Source organism: Gymnogyps californianus, chromosome 3, assembly GCF_018139145.2.
Source record: "Gymnogyps californianus isolate 813 chromosome 3, ASM1813914v2, whole genome shotgun sequence".
Taxonomy (NCBI): domain Eukaryota; kingdom Metazoa; phylum Chordata; class Aves; order Accipitriformes; family Cathartidae; genus Gymnogyps; species Gymnogyps californianus.
In genome coordinates this window covers 68,258,586-68,274,829 of record NC_059473.1, presented here as the reverse complement: position 1 = coordinate 68,274,829, position 16,244 = coordinate 68,258,586, and the positions used below count along the sequence as shown (strand labels likewise).

Below are 16,244 nucleotides of genomic sequence, written 5' to 3'. Positions count from 1 at the left end.
CATGCCCAGGTCTGTCTCCACCTGCGGGAGACCACCAAAGCAGCCAGACCTCCACCAGCCACCCAAACGTGGCTGGGCAGCGCACAGTGGCACAAGTCACTGGCCTGGTTACGTTCGAGCAGTGACTTTGCCCGGCTGCCAAGCCGTCGAAATTTCCAAGCAAATGAGCCGCAGAATGTGCTCCCGGGAAGGCCAGCAACCCTTCGTGCCTCCTGCTGCATCTTCCCCTGGCCTCATCAGTGGGGACAGGCACAACTGCGATCTGCCTTCAAGTTAATTGAGCATGACGGAGCTGTGCTAGTTCATTTCCCCCCAGCGCTGTCACCAGCCTGGGTCACCGATGCCATGACACTTGAACAATGAACCCCAAGGCAGCGTGCCTGCCTACTCCCTGGGCAGAAAGCTCCAGGCAATACACGCACGGAGGCTCCCACCACTTCCAGACCTTTGCTCTCTGGAGGGGGCTTCTATCTGGGCAGGGGCCCCGGGAAGGAAAGACCGGGCCGGGCCGGGCGCCCCCACCTCCCGACGCGCTCAGCCGTGTGGCGAGGCCCTCCCGGCGCTCCCCGCACCTCGCAGGCCTCGCCACAGGACCCCCGAAGGGGCCGCGGCCCCCAGGGCAGCACCCCCTCCCCGTTAGCCCAGGAGCAGCCGGGCTACCGGCGGCGCAGGCCCCGCCTCCACGGCGCCGCCGCGGGGACGGGGCGGGACAGCGTCACGCAGCGGCGTCGCGCGCGCGCGCGCGCGGCCCTCTCCCCGCGGTGAGCTCACCCCACCCCCTTCCGCTGCCCCTCCCCTCCGCGGCGTCACAGTGGCGCATTCGCCCCCCCCCCCCGTCCCGCGCGTGACGTCGGCGCGTCCCGCTGTCCCGGCGGCGGGGCCGGAGGAGGCGGCAGGTGACGGCGGCGGGCTGAGCGGCGCGAGCCGGCCGGCCCGGCGGGTGAGTGCCTGACTGAGTCCCTGGCGCGGGCGCAGGGGAGGGGGGAGAGAGGAGGCGGCGGCGGCGGCGGCTGCCGCCGTCACCACCAACGGTCGCTCCGGCAGCCCCCCTCTTCCGCGGCCGCCCGGGGCCGGGGGCGGCGCTGCCCCCTCCTCCGCCGGCGGGCGAGAGGGCTGGGGCGGATGGCGAGGCCTCGCCGTGCGGGTGGGCGCCCTGAACAAAAGGCCGGCGATCGGCGCGGCGCGGGCCTGCCTGCCGCGGAGCCCCGGCCGCGCTGAGGGGCGGGCGCCCCGGCATTGTTTTGGCTGGGGGGGGGGGGGGGAGGGGGCCATAACCCGCCCCGCCCGCGGGGTCACGTGACAGGTGTTGGGGCCGCGGCGGCGCAGGGCGCTGCCGGCCGCCCCTGCTGCCCGGCCGGGGAGGCCTGCCCGCGCCCCGCGGCGCTGAAAGGCTGGGAGAGCCGGGACCGGGCTCCGCTCGGACCGGGCTCCGCTCAGCCCGCGCCCCGCCGGCGGCGAGCCTGCCGGTCCTTCCTGAAGGCCCCCGCCCGGTCGCCTCTGCCGGGCCGGGGCCCGCCTGTTGCCGGCGCTTTCTGTGCCGCGGTTTGCCCCTGAGGGAGGCGGCATCCCCTCTGCCTGTGTAGAATTAGGTGCGCGCTGTGTGCCGGGTCGGGGCCCTGATTGCCAGGTTTCGTTTTGTTCGGTAGTAAAATAGGTCAGGAGCATTAGCTGTAGCGTCGTCACGCGTGGCAGAATCCCCTGACCAAGCGAGCGCAGCGCTTTAATTCTTAGACCGATGTGCAGCGCTTTAAATAATTCTGTGCTGCGTGTTGTCAGTCGCCTTTCAAAATGTCATTGCTGTAGCTGGCTTACTTCGATTACTGTAACGAGCTACGTGAACCTAGAATGGAAGTCGTACAAACAGCCATAGGAGCACAGTACAGAGCATGTAAAAAGAAGTAACTGGTGTCTGTTTTTAATGGAAGCGCTTTTGTTTCTTTGTGCTTGATGGTCTCAGCTCAAATGTTTGGATTGCATCTCTTCAGAATGTTAAAATGGGACATGAAAATAGGTCCCGCTTTTGGTGCACTACATATTGCCACCACTGAAAAACTATTACAAAATAATTAGTAAATATGAGTTTTTCATACAAACAGGATAATCAGAATGGTGAAATAGTTAAAACCAAATAAAAGTGTGGGTTTTTAAACCTCAGTATAACTTTTTTGTGGTATGAACTAGAAAGACTGTAGGTTTTGTTACTGGTGGTGTAGTATGCAAGTATACGTTGAATAATTACAAGGAGGAGTAGGGAGCAGAGCTTTAAAACATTTTGCTTTTGTCAGATTTGTAATGCTAAAAATACAGTCCTGCTGCTTTGTTAGCTGCTGCCTCTGGACAGTGGGCTACTTAAAAATAGTTCTTAAAGCATCTCTAAAAATACCAAAAACTACAGTTTGTAATAGTATTGAAGACACGGTGAAATCTGAATATTGATTTGGTCATTTTGAGTAAATCTTAAATATTGAATGTTTGCAAGAACTTGCTCTATAGTCTTGTGTGGTTAATACTGTGGTTTTTTTCCAAGTGAATCAAAGTACCAATTGTTTAAACTGCTATAATGCAGAATCTGTACTGAGTGAAAGAAAAAGTTCTGTTCTTCTTGTTTCCTTGAAAATATACTGCATCAATTTAGATGTAATTGAATTGTCGTTTATTTAAAGAGCTGGAACTGCAGTATTTTTAAAGGCTATTGAACGGTGGACTCCTGGAGTTGATGGGGGAAAAGTCATCTTGTTGAAATTGATTTTTTTTTTTCTCTCTTCTGTGCATGTTAATCAAGTCTATATATATGAAGAGATGTTCCTGTACTTACTTTCTGTTTCTGAAGCATTGATAACTTCAGATGAACCAGTTTCTGCTTCATTTTCCACACAATATCATTTTGAGTGAGAAACTAACATTTGCTGTGTTAAATAAATTGAAATAAGATATATGCTCAAAATTCAAATTCAGTGCTCCAGTTGTAGCATAGGAGAAGAACGTCATTTTGAATAAATATGTAGCAGTTCAATGCCAAAATGGTTGACTGTTCTGCATTTGACTATTCTTCTGTGATTCAGTTCCAAATGTACGTATAAGGGTTGTTTTTTTTAATTAATGTGTAATAGCAAAGGATAAGGAATGACAGGCAGCTTGAAGCCTCATCACAGTCAGCAATTCCTGAAGATATTCTAAGTTTAAGAAACAGATACAGAAAAGTAGGTAAGAACAGGAAACAGTGAGGTTATTTATCTGTTGTGCTATCCAGTGCACAGGGACAGTTTAAAAAATATCTGATAGGCTCATGTCCTGGTTTCGGCTAGGACAGAGTTAATTTTCTTCCTAGTAGCTGGTATAGTGCTGTGTTTTGGATTTAGTAGGAAAATAATGTTGATAACACACTGATTTTTTTAGTTGTTGCTAAGTAGTGTTTATACTAAGTCAAGGATTTTTCAGCTTCTTGTGCCCAGCCAGCAAGAAGGCTGGAGGGGCACAAGAAGCTGGGAAGGGACACCATCAGGACAGCTGACCCAAACTGGCCAAAGAGCTATTCCGTACCATATGACATCATGCCCAGTATATAAACTGGGGGGAGTTAACTGGGAGGGGGGATCGCGGCTCGGGAACTAACTGGGCATCGGTCAACGAGTGGTGAGCAATTGCATTGTGCACCACTTGCTTTGTATAGTTTAATTCTTTTAGTATTGCTATTGTCATATTATTATTATCATTATCATTGTTTTTCATTCCTTTCTGTCCTATTAAACTGTCTTTATCTCAACTCACGAGGTTTTTTCTTCCTGATTCTCTCCCCCATCCCAGGGGTGGGGGGGCAGTGAGCGAGCGGCTGCGTGGTGCTTAGCTGCCGGCTGGGGTTAAACCACGACAGCTCAGTACTTTGACCTGATACAATATTGACAGTAGCAGACCTTCAGACAGGAGAGTGATTTTTTCCTATTTAAAAAAATAGCCACCTTCCTTCTTTCTTCCCACAGCATTTGGCTTATGGTGACTTGTAGGGAAGGGCAGAAATTCAGCGTTCTTTTTCCCCTCCTGCCCCCCCCAATAATTGAGTTACGAGTTAGGGAGCTTGATGGAAAAATCCAAGTATTTAATTACAGAAGAGATTTACTCTTTTTGCTGTAGCTGTTGAGTTTTCAGCCTATGGGGGGGAGGAAATGATGAATTTGTGATAGCTACTTTAATCTGTACAGAGTTGCAGAATTTGTGAGATCATCTGTCATTTGAAGTAGGACTCAAATAATAGTCTTTGGCTGGTTTGGTTAGAAGCTGATGTTAGTTGAATTTACCAATGGTTTATGCTTGTTGGTTTTTAAAAAGCTAAGCTTTTACTTACAGAAGAGACTACTTAAGCCTGTATGTAACACTTCATTGACATTTAGGAGCTGGCTTCTTAAATATGTAAGTTTCTGGGATTTTTTTATTGTTGCTGTTTTTTCCAAAGAAATAGAAAAGTGGAAAAAAATGTGTTGGGTCTGATAGTTTCCTGGGAATCCAATGGGCACAGATGACTGAACTAGCAAGAAATAATTTCATTCCATCTTGGTCTAGTAAAAGCTTGAAATTTTTCTTAAGGAGAACCTGAAATAATTTTTGGGAGATCAGTCTGGTAGGAAGTCCACCACTTCGACATCTCAAAGTTGCGTGGAAGAAGCAGATGTGACTTCTCCCAGCAGGCACCCTGAGAGACTTTCAAGGGGACAAAGAGAGCAGTTAAATGCTGGCTGAGCGTCAGTTTGGGAGGGCACGTTGCCCAATTTAAATTCTTGCTCCTGATCAGTGGGATTGTCCTTCATCTGTTGCATCTTGAATCAAAGTTTCAAAATCAGCGTGTGATAAGATGTATGGATTTAGTGAGTATGCAGAAGGAAGGGATACTTGCAGGTTGCCGCAGATAGCGTAACTCCTCATACTACCTGCTTTTCTAGCATAGAAAATTAATTGCTGAGTATAGAATACAGCTCTTACCCACTTGACTTTAAAGGAGTCGTCATCATCCAGGAAAGGGGGGGGGTGTGTAGCCACAAGTGTCTTTTATCCCGTTCAGTAAAATTTTCAAGACTGGCTTATTAAATAAATAACAATGTCATGAAATGTAGAGGTTACCTGAAGTCAGTTTGTGAACTAGCTCTTTTTAAGAGCTATGTAGCAATTAGAAAGTTGCCTTACCATAATCCTATAATTATGCCCTAATGGATTCTTCTAGGTATAATTACATACCTTGAATATGTGCATGCATTTTTATTTCCTAGGCAATCTGCCAGAACTGACCCAACCTTTTTCTCCCATCTCCACATAACATTTGGTTTTATGATGTGCTACCTCTAATAGTGGATTGTGAGAGGCAGTGGATTGCAAGAGGTAGTAGATAGAAGGCTTCAATTGATACCTACAGAAGTAACAGAAAGCCAGCTCCTAAGATGAAGGACTGAACACCACACCCACAGCATCAAGCTTGTTGCAACTGTCTCTTTGATCATAGCAAACACAGTACCTTGTCTGAGTGGGTTAGTAGAGCCAAAATTTTAATGCGATTGCAGCTCTTGGTTTCAGATTGATGTGTGAAAAAAGGGGAAGCTGCTAGAACGATGAGGGCAGAAAAGGTGTGGATAGGCTTGTTAATTTTTGCATTTTTCCTTAGGAGCTCTTTCTAAAAATAGCTGCACAGAATGTTACATGGAGCTCAGCTATAAAGAAAATAACATAGTTGAGTAATGTGTCTTATACTGAATTCATCTGAACATTTCACTCTGTTATTAATGATAAGTGTTCGATCATTTGATGAAGGACTGTAGCACAGAATACTGTAATACTAATTCTCCATGTTCTTTCAGGGACTTATTACTCCTTGACTTTGCTCAACTCTTACATGTCTGATCTCCGCTGTATTTATACTGAAATGATTCTTTCCTTGAGCAAATAGAAATATAAGATGTGAAATTCTTGGGTCTGCTTCATATCATTCCTATATGTAGCATTTTGCAGCAACTGGAAATTGTAGTTCAAAATGCTTAACAATCATCTTGAAAGCTACAGCCCAGAAGGAAGATATACCTCTATGGCTCATCGGTCTTTTTACAGAGGATTCCTGAATACTTTCTGTAACTAAGGGTGGCTCTTTTAGGTCAAGACCTTCCTGTTTAGGATGTGAGAATGTGACAGTGAAATCTTGATGGTCCCCCTGCCCTCTCTGAGTTTGCAGATTCCTACTTCCCTACTGTAGGGAATGTTAGGTATGTTAGGCACTTATTGGTTTCCAGTGATTATAATGTATTTGTGAAATGACTTAGCTCAGATTCTGGTTGGTGACATATGCAAGACTGATGTTACCTGCTAGCCTGGAGAGGAGTATGTTACCTCAGAGGTGTGGAGGCTGAGTTGCATCCTTGTCCTCTTTTTCAGAGATTGCGTGCATTCATTCCATGAATGAACCTCGGAGCCCTTCAGCACTTTATAAAGAAATAAAGGAAGATCCTAATTAATCCTTTTTTTGTTTACCTTGTTAAGTATCAAATCTAGGTCATAGAGTTTATTTATAAGCTAGTATGAGGACATACATATGCAGATTTATAAAGAAAGTGCTGAACGGTTCTGAGGTTCATTCATAAAATGAATGCATGTGATCCCTGAAAAAGAGTACAAGGATGCAAGGCTTTGAGCTACAGACTGCTTGAAATATGGAGTGGACCTAGGGGAAATCAGCTGTTGGCATGCACTGTTTTCTCTTCAAGTATCTGATATTAGCCCCTGTTAAGAGACAAGATGCAAGCCTAGATAGTCCTTTGGAACGATATGATATGGATAGTTTTATAAACAGGTTTAGGAAGGCATTGTGACTTTTTAAACTCTCTGAATATAAGGAGTCATTTATTAGAGGTTAAATTTTCACGAACATAACATGCTCCTAACTTTAGTCTTGTTTCTCCTTTGGTGTACATGGTCACTTTACGGAAATGAGCCATTAACTTATTATAGTTAAAGATAATTGCCTTTTCTAGTACTTTAGAAAAAGATAATTTGCTGAAGTCAGACATCAAAATAATTGACATCAAAACTGCAGGCCAAAATTGATTATTGCAAAAAATAAAACAGAAGTCTGATGATATTTTTATTGAAAATAGCCTGCATCAGGTAAATGAAAGCATAGTAATTTCTTTTCTGTAACAGGACCATGGCATTGTATTTTGCTCACTCATACCTCTGTACAACATTGTAACGGTGATATTATTTGCTTTCCATTAGTTTGCAGGGAAGCTGAAACACTGTAGTGTACCGTTCGGCAGGATAAGTAAGGAATGAGCCAGCCTTGGGAAAGAGGACCTGCCATCCTAGCTGGAGACATCTGAAGAGAGGACATTTTAGTCTTGTGGCATGCTTCAGTAGAAATTATTCAGAAAAAGTAAGCTGGTGTTTTGTTAATGGACTTATACGTGTCAGCTCCTTGACAGACTGCTTAGTTGCAGTTAGAATTTGACCTGGAGTTTGAAAAATTACTCAGTTTTGAGGTGGTTTTGTGGGAATTTACTTTTTCTTCCAACAGAGTCCTAGAAGGCCCGGGGTCTTTTCATAAAGTTTTTATGCATCACCTGTTCCATACTTTATGTGTTGATGACGGCGCTCTAGGCTGTGCACCCTAAGCTTACAAATTAAATATATGTTTTAATATTAAAAATGAAAAAACCCACAAAAGGATAATAGAGAGGTGCGATCTGGCAAGATTGTGGACTAGCTCCTTCTCAGTTGGCTTTAGGCTGTATTTATGTTAAAAAGCAGCGTTCAGATGCTTATTGTTCCGTTATTTATACCTGAATTGAGGATCTAAATACTTCAAATAAAATTATTTTTAGAACTCGTCCTTGAGTTTGATTAACTTTTAGCCTCACTATTCAATAGTGTAATTTTTCCTGTTGCCAGAAGTGACTTAAGGGAACCCAACCCTCCAAAAACCAAAGCTTTACTGTTTGGTAGCAGTTCTAATATGAAGTCTGTTTTGATTAAACCTTGTTACAAAATATTACTATTAATTTCAGAAAAAATACTCTGTGGTCAGTTTTGTTTAGTTCTTAATACTGTGAAGTTGCAATGAAAGTGCTTCCACAGCCATAACGTAGCAGAATAGCAGTCATCTTAGATGTTTTTCCTCCTTTCTGAAGCAATACCTCTTCAATAAAAATCTACATGTATATCCTCATACCAGCTTATAAACAAACTCTATGACCTTGATGTGATAATTGAAAAGGTAAACAAAAAAGGATTAATTAGGATTTTCCTTTAAAAACAGAAAGTGAGACAGCATCAGTTTAGTTGATAAGAATCTTCAAGTGCATAATTGTCCTGCATTCTGAGCACACACAACTGCAGTTGTGCTTATCTTTTAAGGGTTTTATGTTGCTGGGTAGCACTTGCTTAGAGATAAGGGTTTACTCCTCCAGCTGTATTCATTTTACACATAACATTTTCCCCTGAGTCATTAAAAATCACATAGGAATTTCAAGATGAGGCATGTACTCCTTTCTTTTCATATCCTGCATTGTTGTCTTGATCTAGTAAGGAATCAGAGAACCCTCAAATTAATGGGTTGACCTAGGGAGCACAGTTCAAATGTTAGCATTTTTGTGCCTTCAGTGAACAGGTGAGAACTTTCACTCCGCTTTTAGTTTGCTACTAAGTTAGCTCATGGTATCAGAACTTGATTTGTCAAAATGCATTGCATTTTTAATTCCAGCATTGCATTTTAATCCCCTCCAAAATCTTAATTATGATATGTGACTTGTATAGAAGTTACTTATCTACAGGTTGTTTTAATCTTTGACTCTGAAAAGGATAACTTCAGGGAGAAGCAGCCTTTTGTAAAACTGTAGCGTGGAAGTAAAAAAATCTCTGCTGCTGTGCTTTTTTGCACAGTTGTATCTCATTATGGGAGCACTTGAAAATTCAGAGGTAACATTCTGCTAGAAAAGTGTATAACACTAGAACAGGCTGTCAGGGAGGTTATGGTATCTCCATCCTTGCAGGTTTCAAAAAAACTCAGCTAGACAAAGCCACAGCTGATCTATCTACTATTGGTGGTAGTGCCCTGTAGGGCAGGAGACTGAACTATATGACCTCGAAAGGTCCCTTCTGGCCCATGTGCCTGTGATAGATTTGCATGAACTATTCCTAGCTGCTTGTACAACAAAGACTAGTTTCAGCAAAATAGCCTTTCAGTGAATATCAGCCTCAAAGTTCCTTGGGGATTTAAAGGAAAAAAGGCACCTTTTTAGGCCCCCATCCCCCCAAGTCCATTCTTCTCCCTCGTTTGATATCTGGTGTTTGGTTTTGATTGCTAATAAATAAGAACATAAAAGGAAAACTACCATGAAACAGACTGTGAAAGATTGCTGTGGCAAAAATGTAGTTGAGAAAGCATTTGCATATTTAGGCTAGAATTGTTCAACTACTGAAATCCTACACAATGCCAAAGTGACACAGTTTTGCAGTCCCTGCTGTCTTACAGTTGGTTACAAAATCATCTTCAATGACAGAAATAAGATATGGCCAGAGAAGGTAGAGGCAATGACTTCACAAACCAATCAAATCACGGTTGTGTGTCTTCTGTGATATACTGCTCCTTCTGCTGGGCTGCAACAATTCCTTTTGAGATGCACTGAGCTGTATCAGGGAGCTCACCTGATGTTCAGGAAAAAGGAATCCAGGGTATCTTTTGAAAAGCCACCTCAGTTTTCAAATCTGGTTCTTTCTGCAGCCCTGTGGTTGTTCTGAGCCCAGTTTGAGGGATGGTATAGCGTGGTGCATGGGGACTAAGAAACAGAGTGGGGGTGCTGTTGCCAGGCATATTTTCTAGTGTGGAAGCCTAGTCTGAAGTACTGTTCAGGCAATCCCCTAATCAAATGGATGATCACCAGTACTGTGAAGAGAGATTGTTTCAAGTTCAATGTTTGCAGCTAGATCACCTCTTGAGGAAAGAACCATAGCTTCTTTTAATTTTCTGAGGAGGCTCCAAAGTAACTGCCTGACTGGAGGTTCATTAATCAACACTACTTCAGAGAAAGAACAGAGGAAATTCCAAAATTTGTTTTCTAACTTGGCATGATAATGTGCTGAAAATCAAAACAGATAAAGATTGGTGATTAGCGAAATAAATTCTCCCAGTACTCGATTTAGTGTGTCAGCTCAGGAAACAGAATGTCAACCTGTCAGTTTCTTTGAGTTGAGCTTCATAAGTGATAACTTACCTTAAATTAAAGGTAAGCATCTCATTCTGTGGATGTTGAGGTCCAAGGTGATGTAAGGTGCCAGTTCAGGTTGACACAATAAACTGATTTAAATCTGTCTTTGATCCTCTGCAGGATGGCTGGCTGTGGCGAAATAGATCATTCGATCAACATGCTACCCACAAATAGGAAGACAAATGAGTCATGTGCTAACACAGCACCTTCCCTGACAGTCCCTGAATGTGCTATCTGTCTGCAAACGTGTGTCCATCCAGTAAGTCTGCCTTGTAAACACGTTTTCTGCTATCTGTGTGTGAAGGGAGCTTCTTGGCTTGGGAAACGATGTGCACTCTGCCGGCAGGAGATTCCAGAGGATTTTCTTGACAAGCCAACCTTATTGTCACCAGAAGAACTCAAAGCGGCAAGCAGAGGCAATGGAGAATATGCTTGGTACTATGAAGGTAGAAATGGTTGGTGGCAGTATGATGAACGTACCAGCAGAGAGCTGGAAGATGCCTTTTCCAAGGGTAAAAAGAGCACTGAAATGTTAATCGCTGGGTTTTTATACATAGCAGATCTGGAAAATATGGTTCAGTATAGGAGAAACGAGCACGGACGCCGCCGAAAAATAAAACGGGACATAATAGATATACCAAAGAAGGGAGTGGCTGGGCTGAGGTTGGACTGTGATGCTAACACTGTCAACCTGGCAAGAGAGAGCTCCGCTGATGGTGCAGACAGCACACCGACTCCAGGGGCTGCAGCTGTGCAGCCTCTAGCATCCATTTCTGCTAGGCCCCTGCCGTCGCTAGATGGTCAGCTGATGAGTCCTTCAACGCCATCACCAGATGCAAGCAATTCTCTAGAGAACTCTTTTGCACACTTACAAATAAATGGAGACAGTATGGCTGAAAGGAGTCATAGGGGAGAGGGAGAAGAAGACCATGAATCATCATCTTCTGGTAGGGTGCCAGCCCCTGACACCTCTGTTGAGGAGACCGAATCGGATGCTAGCAGCGATAGCGAGGAGGTGTCTGCCCACCTTCAGCAACGCCTGGCCTCTGTCCAGCAGAGACACTTGAATGCAACCGTGAGCCAGTCAGGAGCAGATAGACCAGTGGCAGGGGGTGGGGTGGTAAACACAAGCGTAAGATCTAGAAGGCCAGATGGACAGTGCACAGTCACTGAAGTTTAAATCTAGAGCCATGCGATTAAAAACTCAGTCCTGTATCTGTAAATTTTCTGTCCACGTTGGCATTGCACTCAAACCTAGCAGTGTGTTTGGTGGGAGGGTGGGGTGAGGGGGAGAAACAGATTTGGCCTGTTTAAGTCTCTTAACATGTCTCAGCTGGAAGACTCTAACCGTAGGAAACTGGGTTGTCCTGTTAATGGTTTGAAAGCTGCTTAGCAATACCCAGTTTTCTTGAAAATGTCTTGTGTTTATTTTGTAGCATTTTCCCCTTGGAGATACTCGATCCCTTTTTGGCCAATGTATATCTACTGTACAACTTGAATTGTCTTCATTATCTGACTGTTGCATTAAGTGTCTTACTACTTTCTGCATGGATTGATGTATGAAAAGAACACTAAAGCAATGTGGGAGCAGGCAAGATGTTGGGTGTGAGCAGGATGCTTAATTTAATGTGAGAAAATAGATGTGAGTTTGGAGTTAAAATGTGTTTTTACTAGACAAGAGCAATCATTTACCTTCCTTCAATGGAAATGTAAAAATGCTGTTAACTTTTGTTGCAAGTTCTTACCTATACACTCTTCATGGCATTTTCACTGGCTTTGCCATCTAGTCCTTGTAGTCTTGTTTTTGAGGTCTTTCTTGATCTGTCTCGTTTTTGTTACGGAATTTATAATTTAATAAAACTACATTTTATCAGTAACAATCTTAGATATGTCTCTAGTTTAATTGAACTTCACTGGAGGAACTTTAAAGAAAACTGTCATAAAACAGCTTCCTGTGTTTGCCAAGAGGGAGGACTGGCTCTGAGTGGTATCTTGAAGTTCTTGCATCCCCAACTGGCTGTCTCTCAAACACAACACTGTAGGAGCATGTCTTTCTACTGAAAAATCATGAGTTGCAGGCTTAACACTCACTTCTCGTCTGAAGAGCTGATCAACTCGTGTCACTGTTGTGGCGGGCAGAAGTATCACACAGAGCCTTATTTTAACAGCAGAAGTGTTGAAATAAAAGAGCGTAAGTTATCAAACTTGACCCTATAACAAAGAACACAGATGTTAAGGGCTATATTGCTGTTTATCTGTTCTTCATAGCAAAACTAGTGGCAGCACAGAAAAGGTAGTTTTGTGCTTGTATTAGAAATGCATCTCTTAGATTGCTACAAACTGACTGCTGTGTATTAGAGAAGGTTAGAAGCCAGATCTTGAGAAGCACAGCTTGTCTTTTCTGTCTATGGCAGTTGTTTGTTTCACATTTTTTCAAACTGAGAAACAGCATTAGTTGATTCTGGACTCAATCTTTAAAATAAAGCTAATAAAACTCCAATTCTTAGCACACGTGTCCCTGAACAGTAGCTGATGCATAGGTACATCTTCAGACAAAAGTTGCTGTAGGCAAACAACCATTTGAAGGGAATTAAAAGGGCTGTTTTAAAATGGTAGATTTAAACTTCTAAAATGTTATCCTTACTGTAATGGTGGCTGACGTGTCTAATCTAGGACAAAGCTGTGGCAGCCCTCCAGTTTGTTTGCCCACAGGTGAGATCAGTGGGTCAGTGAACAAAGGAAAGTGCGGAAGAGACTAGGATGAAATAAGAAAGATTTCCTTCTTTCTCAGCTAGGAATGGATGCTCTCAATCACAGATTTTTACGATCACCTTCCAGTTCTGTAAGGAAATAAACCAGTAACATGGGCTTCAGAAGGAAAGAGGATGGAATGTTTTCTCTTCTGTTTGTTAGCTGTCTTATTCCTCTGTTTGGAGTTAGCACACAGTGGCTCTAATCAAAGTCTGACTTTGTGGTACAAAAACCTTCAGTAAGAACACTTCTGCTATGTGCACACATTTTACTTCACGAAAAGTGTGCACACAGTTTACTGCACAGTGGAGCAGAATGGAAAGGAAAAAGGACATTAAAATACTACAAAATCTACCGCATGTCTTCATTTCCAGGAGAACAGATAACCACAGATAGAGGAATCCTATGTCATGGTAAAAAAAAATCACATAGTGAACCAAGCATTCAGCAAGAACACCTACCTCACCTAGACTGCCCATTTGGTAAGTATATTTCTGTCAGCAGCAAATATGATCAAGTACCTATATTGCTAAAAGCGATCTCCAGTATCCAACCTTTAAACACTTGGCACAGAATCCACGCCCCCATTAAGCACTCGGGCTGTCCCCGTACACAGAGACAAGGGAACAAGACAGGCATTTCATGATGTAATAGGAAAGCTAGTTTGCTGAGGAGGGAGCTGGCAAACTAGCCCCTAGGAAATAGAAAAGCTAGCATGCCATTTAATTAGGAGACTGGGAGTATCAATTTTGAGGTTTCTAATTTATTTTATGCATTTAGTGCTTGTTTGTTTTTAGGCCATTTCTGAAGGGGAACAAAAACTGAGATGAAGCTTGTAGTCTTTAATAATTGTAAAGAAAAGATAAATGCTTATCAGCTGCTGGTTACAGGTATTTGTAACTTTAAGGTGATAAGCGAGTATTCTAAGAAATAAAACATTTAGTTTTGAAATTGGTAAAATGGGATTCCATTTCATCTCACTCAGTCTGGAGCTCTCATGCTAGCACTCATGGCAATTTAGTTAGGCTGGTTTTGATACGAAGGGCTGTACTTGCTTTTAAAACAGAAAAGAAAGCAGAGAATATGGTATTGGGCTGCTCACAAAATCCTTGATCAAAACAAACGTGTAATTATCTTCAGAACCTCCTGTAGCGATGTTTGGTATATTTGCAATTCCAACAAAATGAGTTTCTGTAACCTTTTCTGAAAATTTCCTGAAACTTTCCTGAAAGTGTCTTACTCGGTACTAGTTAATTATTTGTCCTGTTCTTAGAAGCAAACGTTGGCCTTTGATACAAATTGGAGAGGATGGCTGGGGAAATGCGTTTGCTGAAATGAGAAGTAAGCTCATTGTCTACAAATCAAAACGGAAAGAGGTCTGCAATAGGTGTACATACCAAGTTTCACTTACTGGCAGCACAGGTCTAGTTCAAGATGTGCAAGTAAAACAGATTCTGCTTTTCTGCTACAATTCCTCCCTTTCAAATTTGTATCACCCAGTGCACAGAATACACTAATGAGCCTTACAGCCTGGCACCTGAAAAATAAAAAAAATTATTTAAGGATCTTGCTCAGGTTCTAAGCAATTTTCACACCCATTAAAACCATAATCACAGTATTAGTAATGGCAAATTTATTCTTGTTACTAGCAAAGACAACCCGTTGCCCTTTAAAGCACAATTTTTTTTGACTCACGACAATGCTTCAAAAAGTTGGATGAGTATGGACTGGAGCATACTCTGAAGATTCAGTGATGTTGGCAGTCGAATCCCTCACGAGTCTTGAGGAACTTCATGAAAAGCAGACCAGCTTCATTACTAAACAGTCAAGTACTGCCTGACTATATTAAAACATCCATACTTCAGAAGTAATGGGTTTGAAGTCCTTTAGAGCACAGGAAAGAATCCAGCTTGCACAGGGGACTAACAACTGAGCTATTGGCTAAAAAGGGGCGGTGGCGGGGGGGAAAGAGGCACAAACCAGAACACTACTCTCTCCCCATGTTCCCATTCCGGTCTCTTCTCTAACCTGGAAGTAAAAATTGAACTTTATTTTTGGGGAAGAGAGATTGAAATCTTCCTCCAGCACCAGCTTCAGGTGTGAAGGCAAACAGGCAGGATCAACAGGGCAGAGTAAGTTCCTTATCCTCCCTGAGGTGCCAGCTCAAAACACATCCCTTTCTTCAGCATTTCTTTTGGTTGCTTCAGGCTATACACATTCCCCGCTGTGAAAGCCATATAGTAAAACATCCCCAGCAGAGCACAGCATCTGCTCGAAAGCTGCAGAATCTTAACAGGCAATCCAGGCCTAATTCCCATCATTGATCTGTCCTAAGATCCTCAAAACATATGTACAGTTACCTCGCTGTCTAAAACTCAAGAATCCTCCCACACTGTAGGAATCATGACAGGGACTTCCATCCAAGGAATCACGTCCTTTTCCTAAGGGAGCTTATCCCATGTATCTAGAGTTAGTCATGCCTGGTCAGACTGCGAATGCATGTCAATGCCAGGTAGCCCAAAGTTTCCTCCTTAACATGCTCCCCTGAGCTCAGATCTCAGCCCCTGCTGGATTGAGGGACAAGTGCATCCTAACCAACAGTACAGGAAACTCTCAGTCATGGATATGTCTGCATGGTTTTGCTCTCACAGATGTTCCATTTTAAGAATCATCTGCCAAAGCAGGGACTCAGTGTCAGTTTCTAATTTCTGAAGGGAAAACCCTCCCCACTGAGTTATCTAATTACTTGCACAGTCACCGGCATGAAGTGGAGACTGAGTTCCAAATCTTCTCGTCAGCCCAATAGGCCCTACCAGTAAAAATACTCTGAAGTAAGACGTAGACAGATCCACACACAAGTCCTTCCCGAACGCTGAAGTACTCAGACCACCCAGTCAGTCAAGGACATCCCATTTGGGGGCATGATACATCATGGCCTTCCAAGATTTCAACTAGATTCTATGTAAAGAATCAGGTCAGCAGCTTTGCACATGCTCAGGAGCACAGGCCCAGGCTATGGGAATGTGCAGATGCGTATGTAGGTAGTTGGTTCCTCGAGCAGTGAGAAGACACCTAAATGCATTTAAAGACCTGAATCAGTGTCAGTGAATGAGGGCCATAAGCTCCTCAGTGAGTTAGAGCTTCTGTAAAAATCACCATTAAAATTGAAGTATCCTTGGATACTTTCTCAGCAATTATGCAAAGAACTGACTGAAGATGAAAAAATAAAAACTATCATCTCGCCAGTTATCCCTTCAAAGC

At 43.4% G+C, this 16,244-nt stretch overlaps 1 protein-coding gene across 1 annotated transcript; it reads left to right on the top strand.

The window, feature by feature from the left end:
- Window positions 1-876: 876 nt before the first annotated feature.
- On the top strand, window positions 877-11,499 carry RNF146 (ring finger protein 146). The gene is made up of 3 exons (XM_050894930.1): window positions 877-940; window positions 7,246-7,402; window positions 10,353-11,499. The coding sequence occupies exon 3, from the start codon at window positions 10,354-10,356 to the stop codon at window positions 11,410-11,412; it is 1,059 nt and encodes a 352-aa protein (XP_050750887.1). The 5' UTR covers window positions 877-940; window positions 7,246-7,402; window position 10,353; the 3' UTR covers window positions 11,413-11,499.
- Window positions 11,500-16,244: the final 4,745 nt, after the last annotated feature.

What these genes read in the sequence shown, in the direction of transcription:
- RNF146 (XM_050894930.1), top strand. Translation starts at nt 10,354, where the DNA reads ATGGCTGGCTGTGGCGAAATAGATCATTCGATCAACATGCTACCCACA.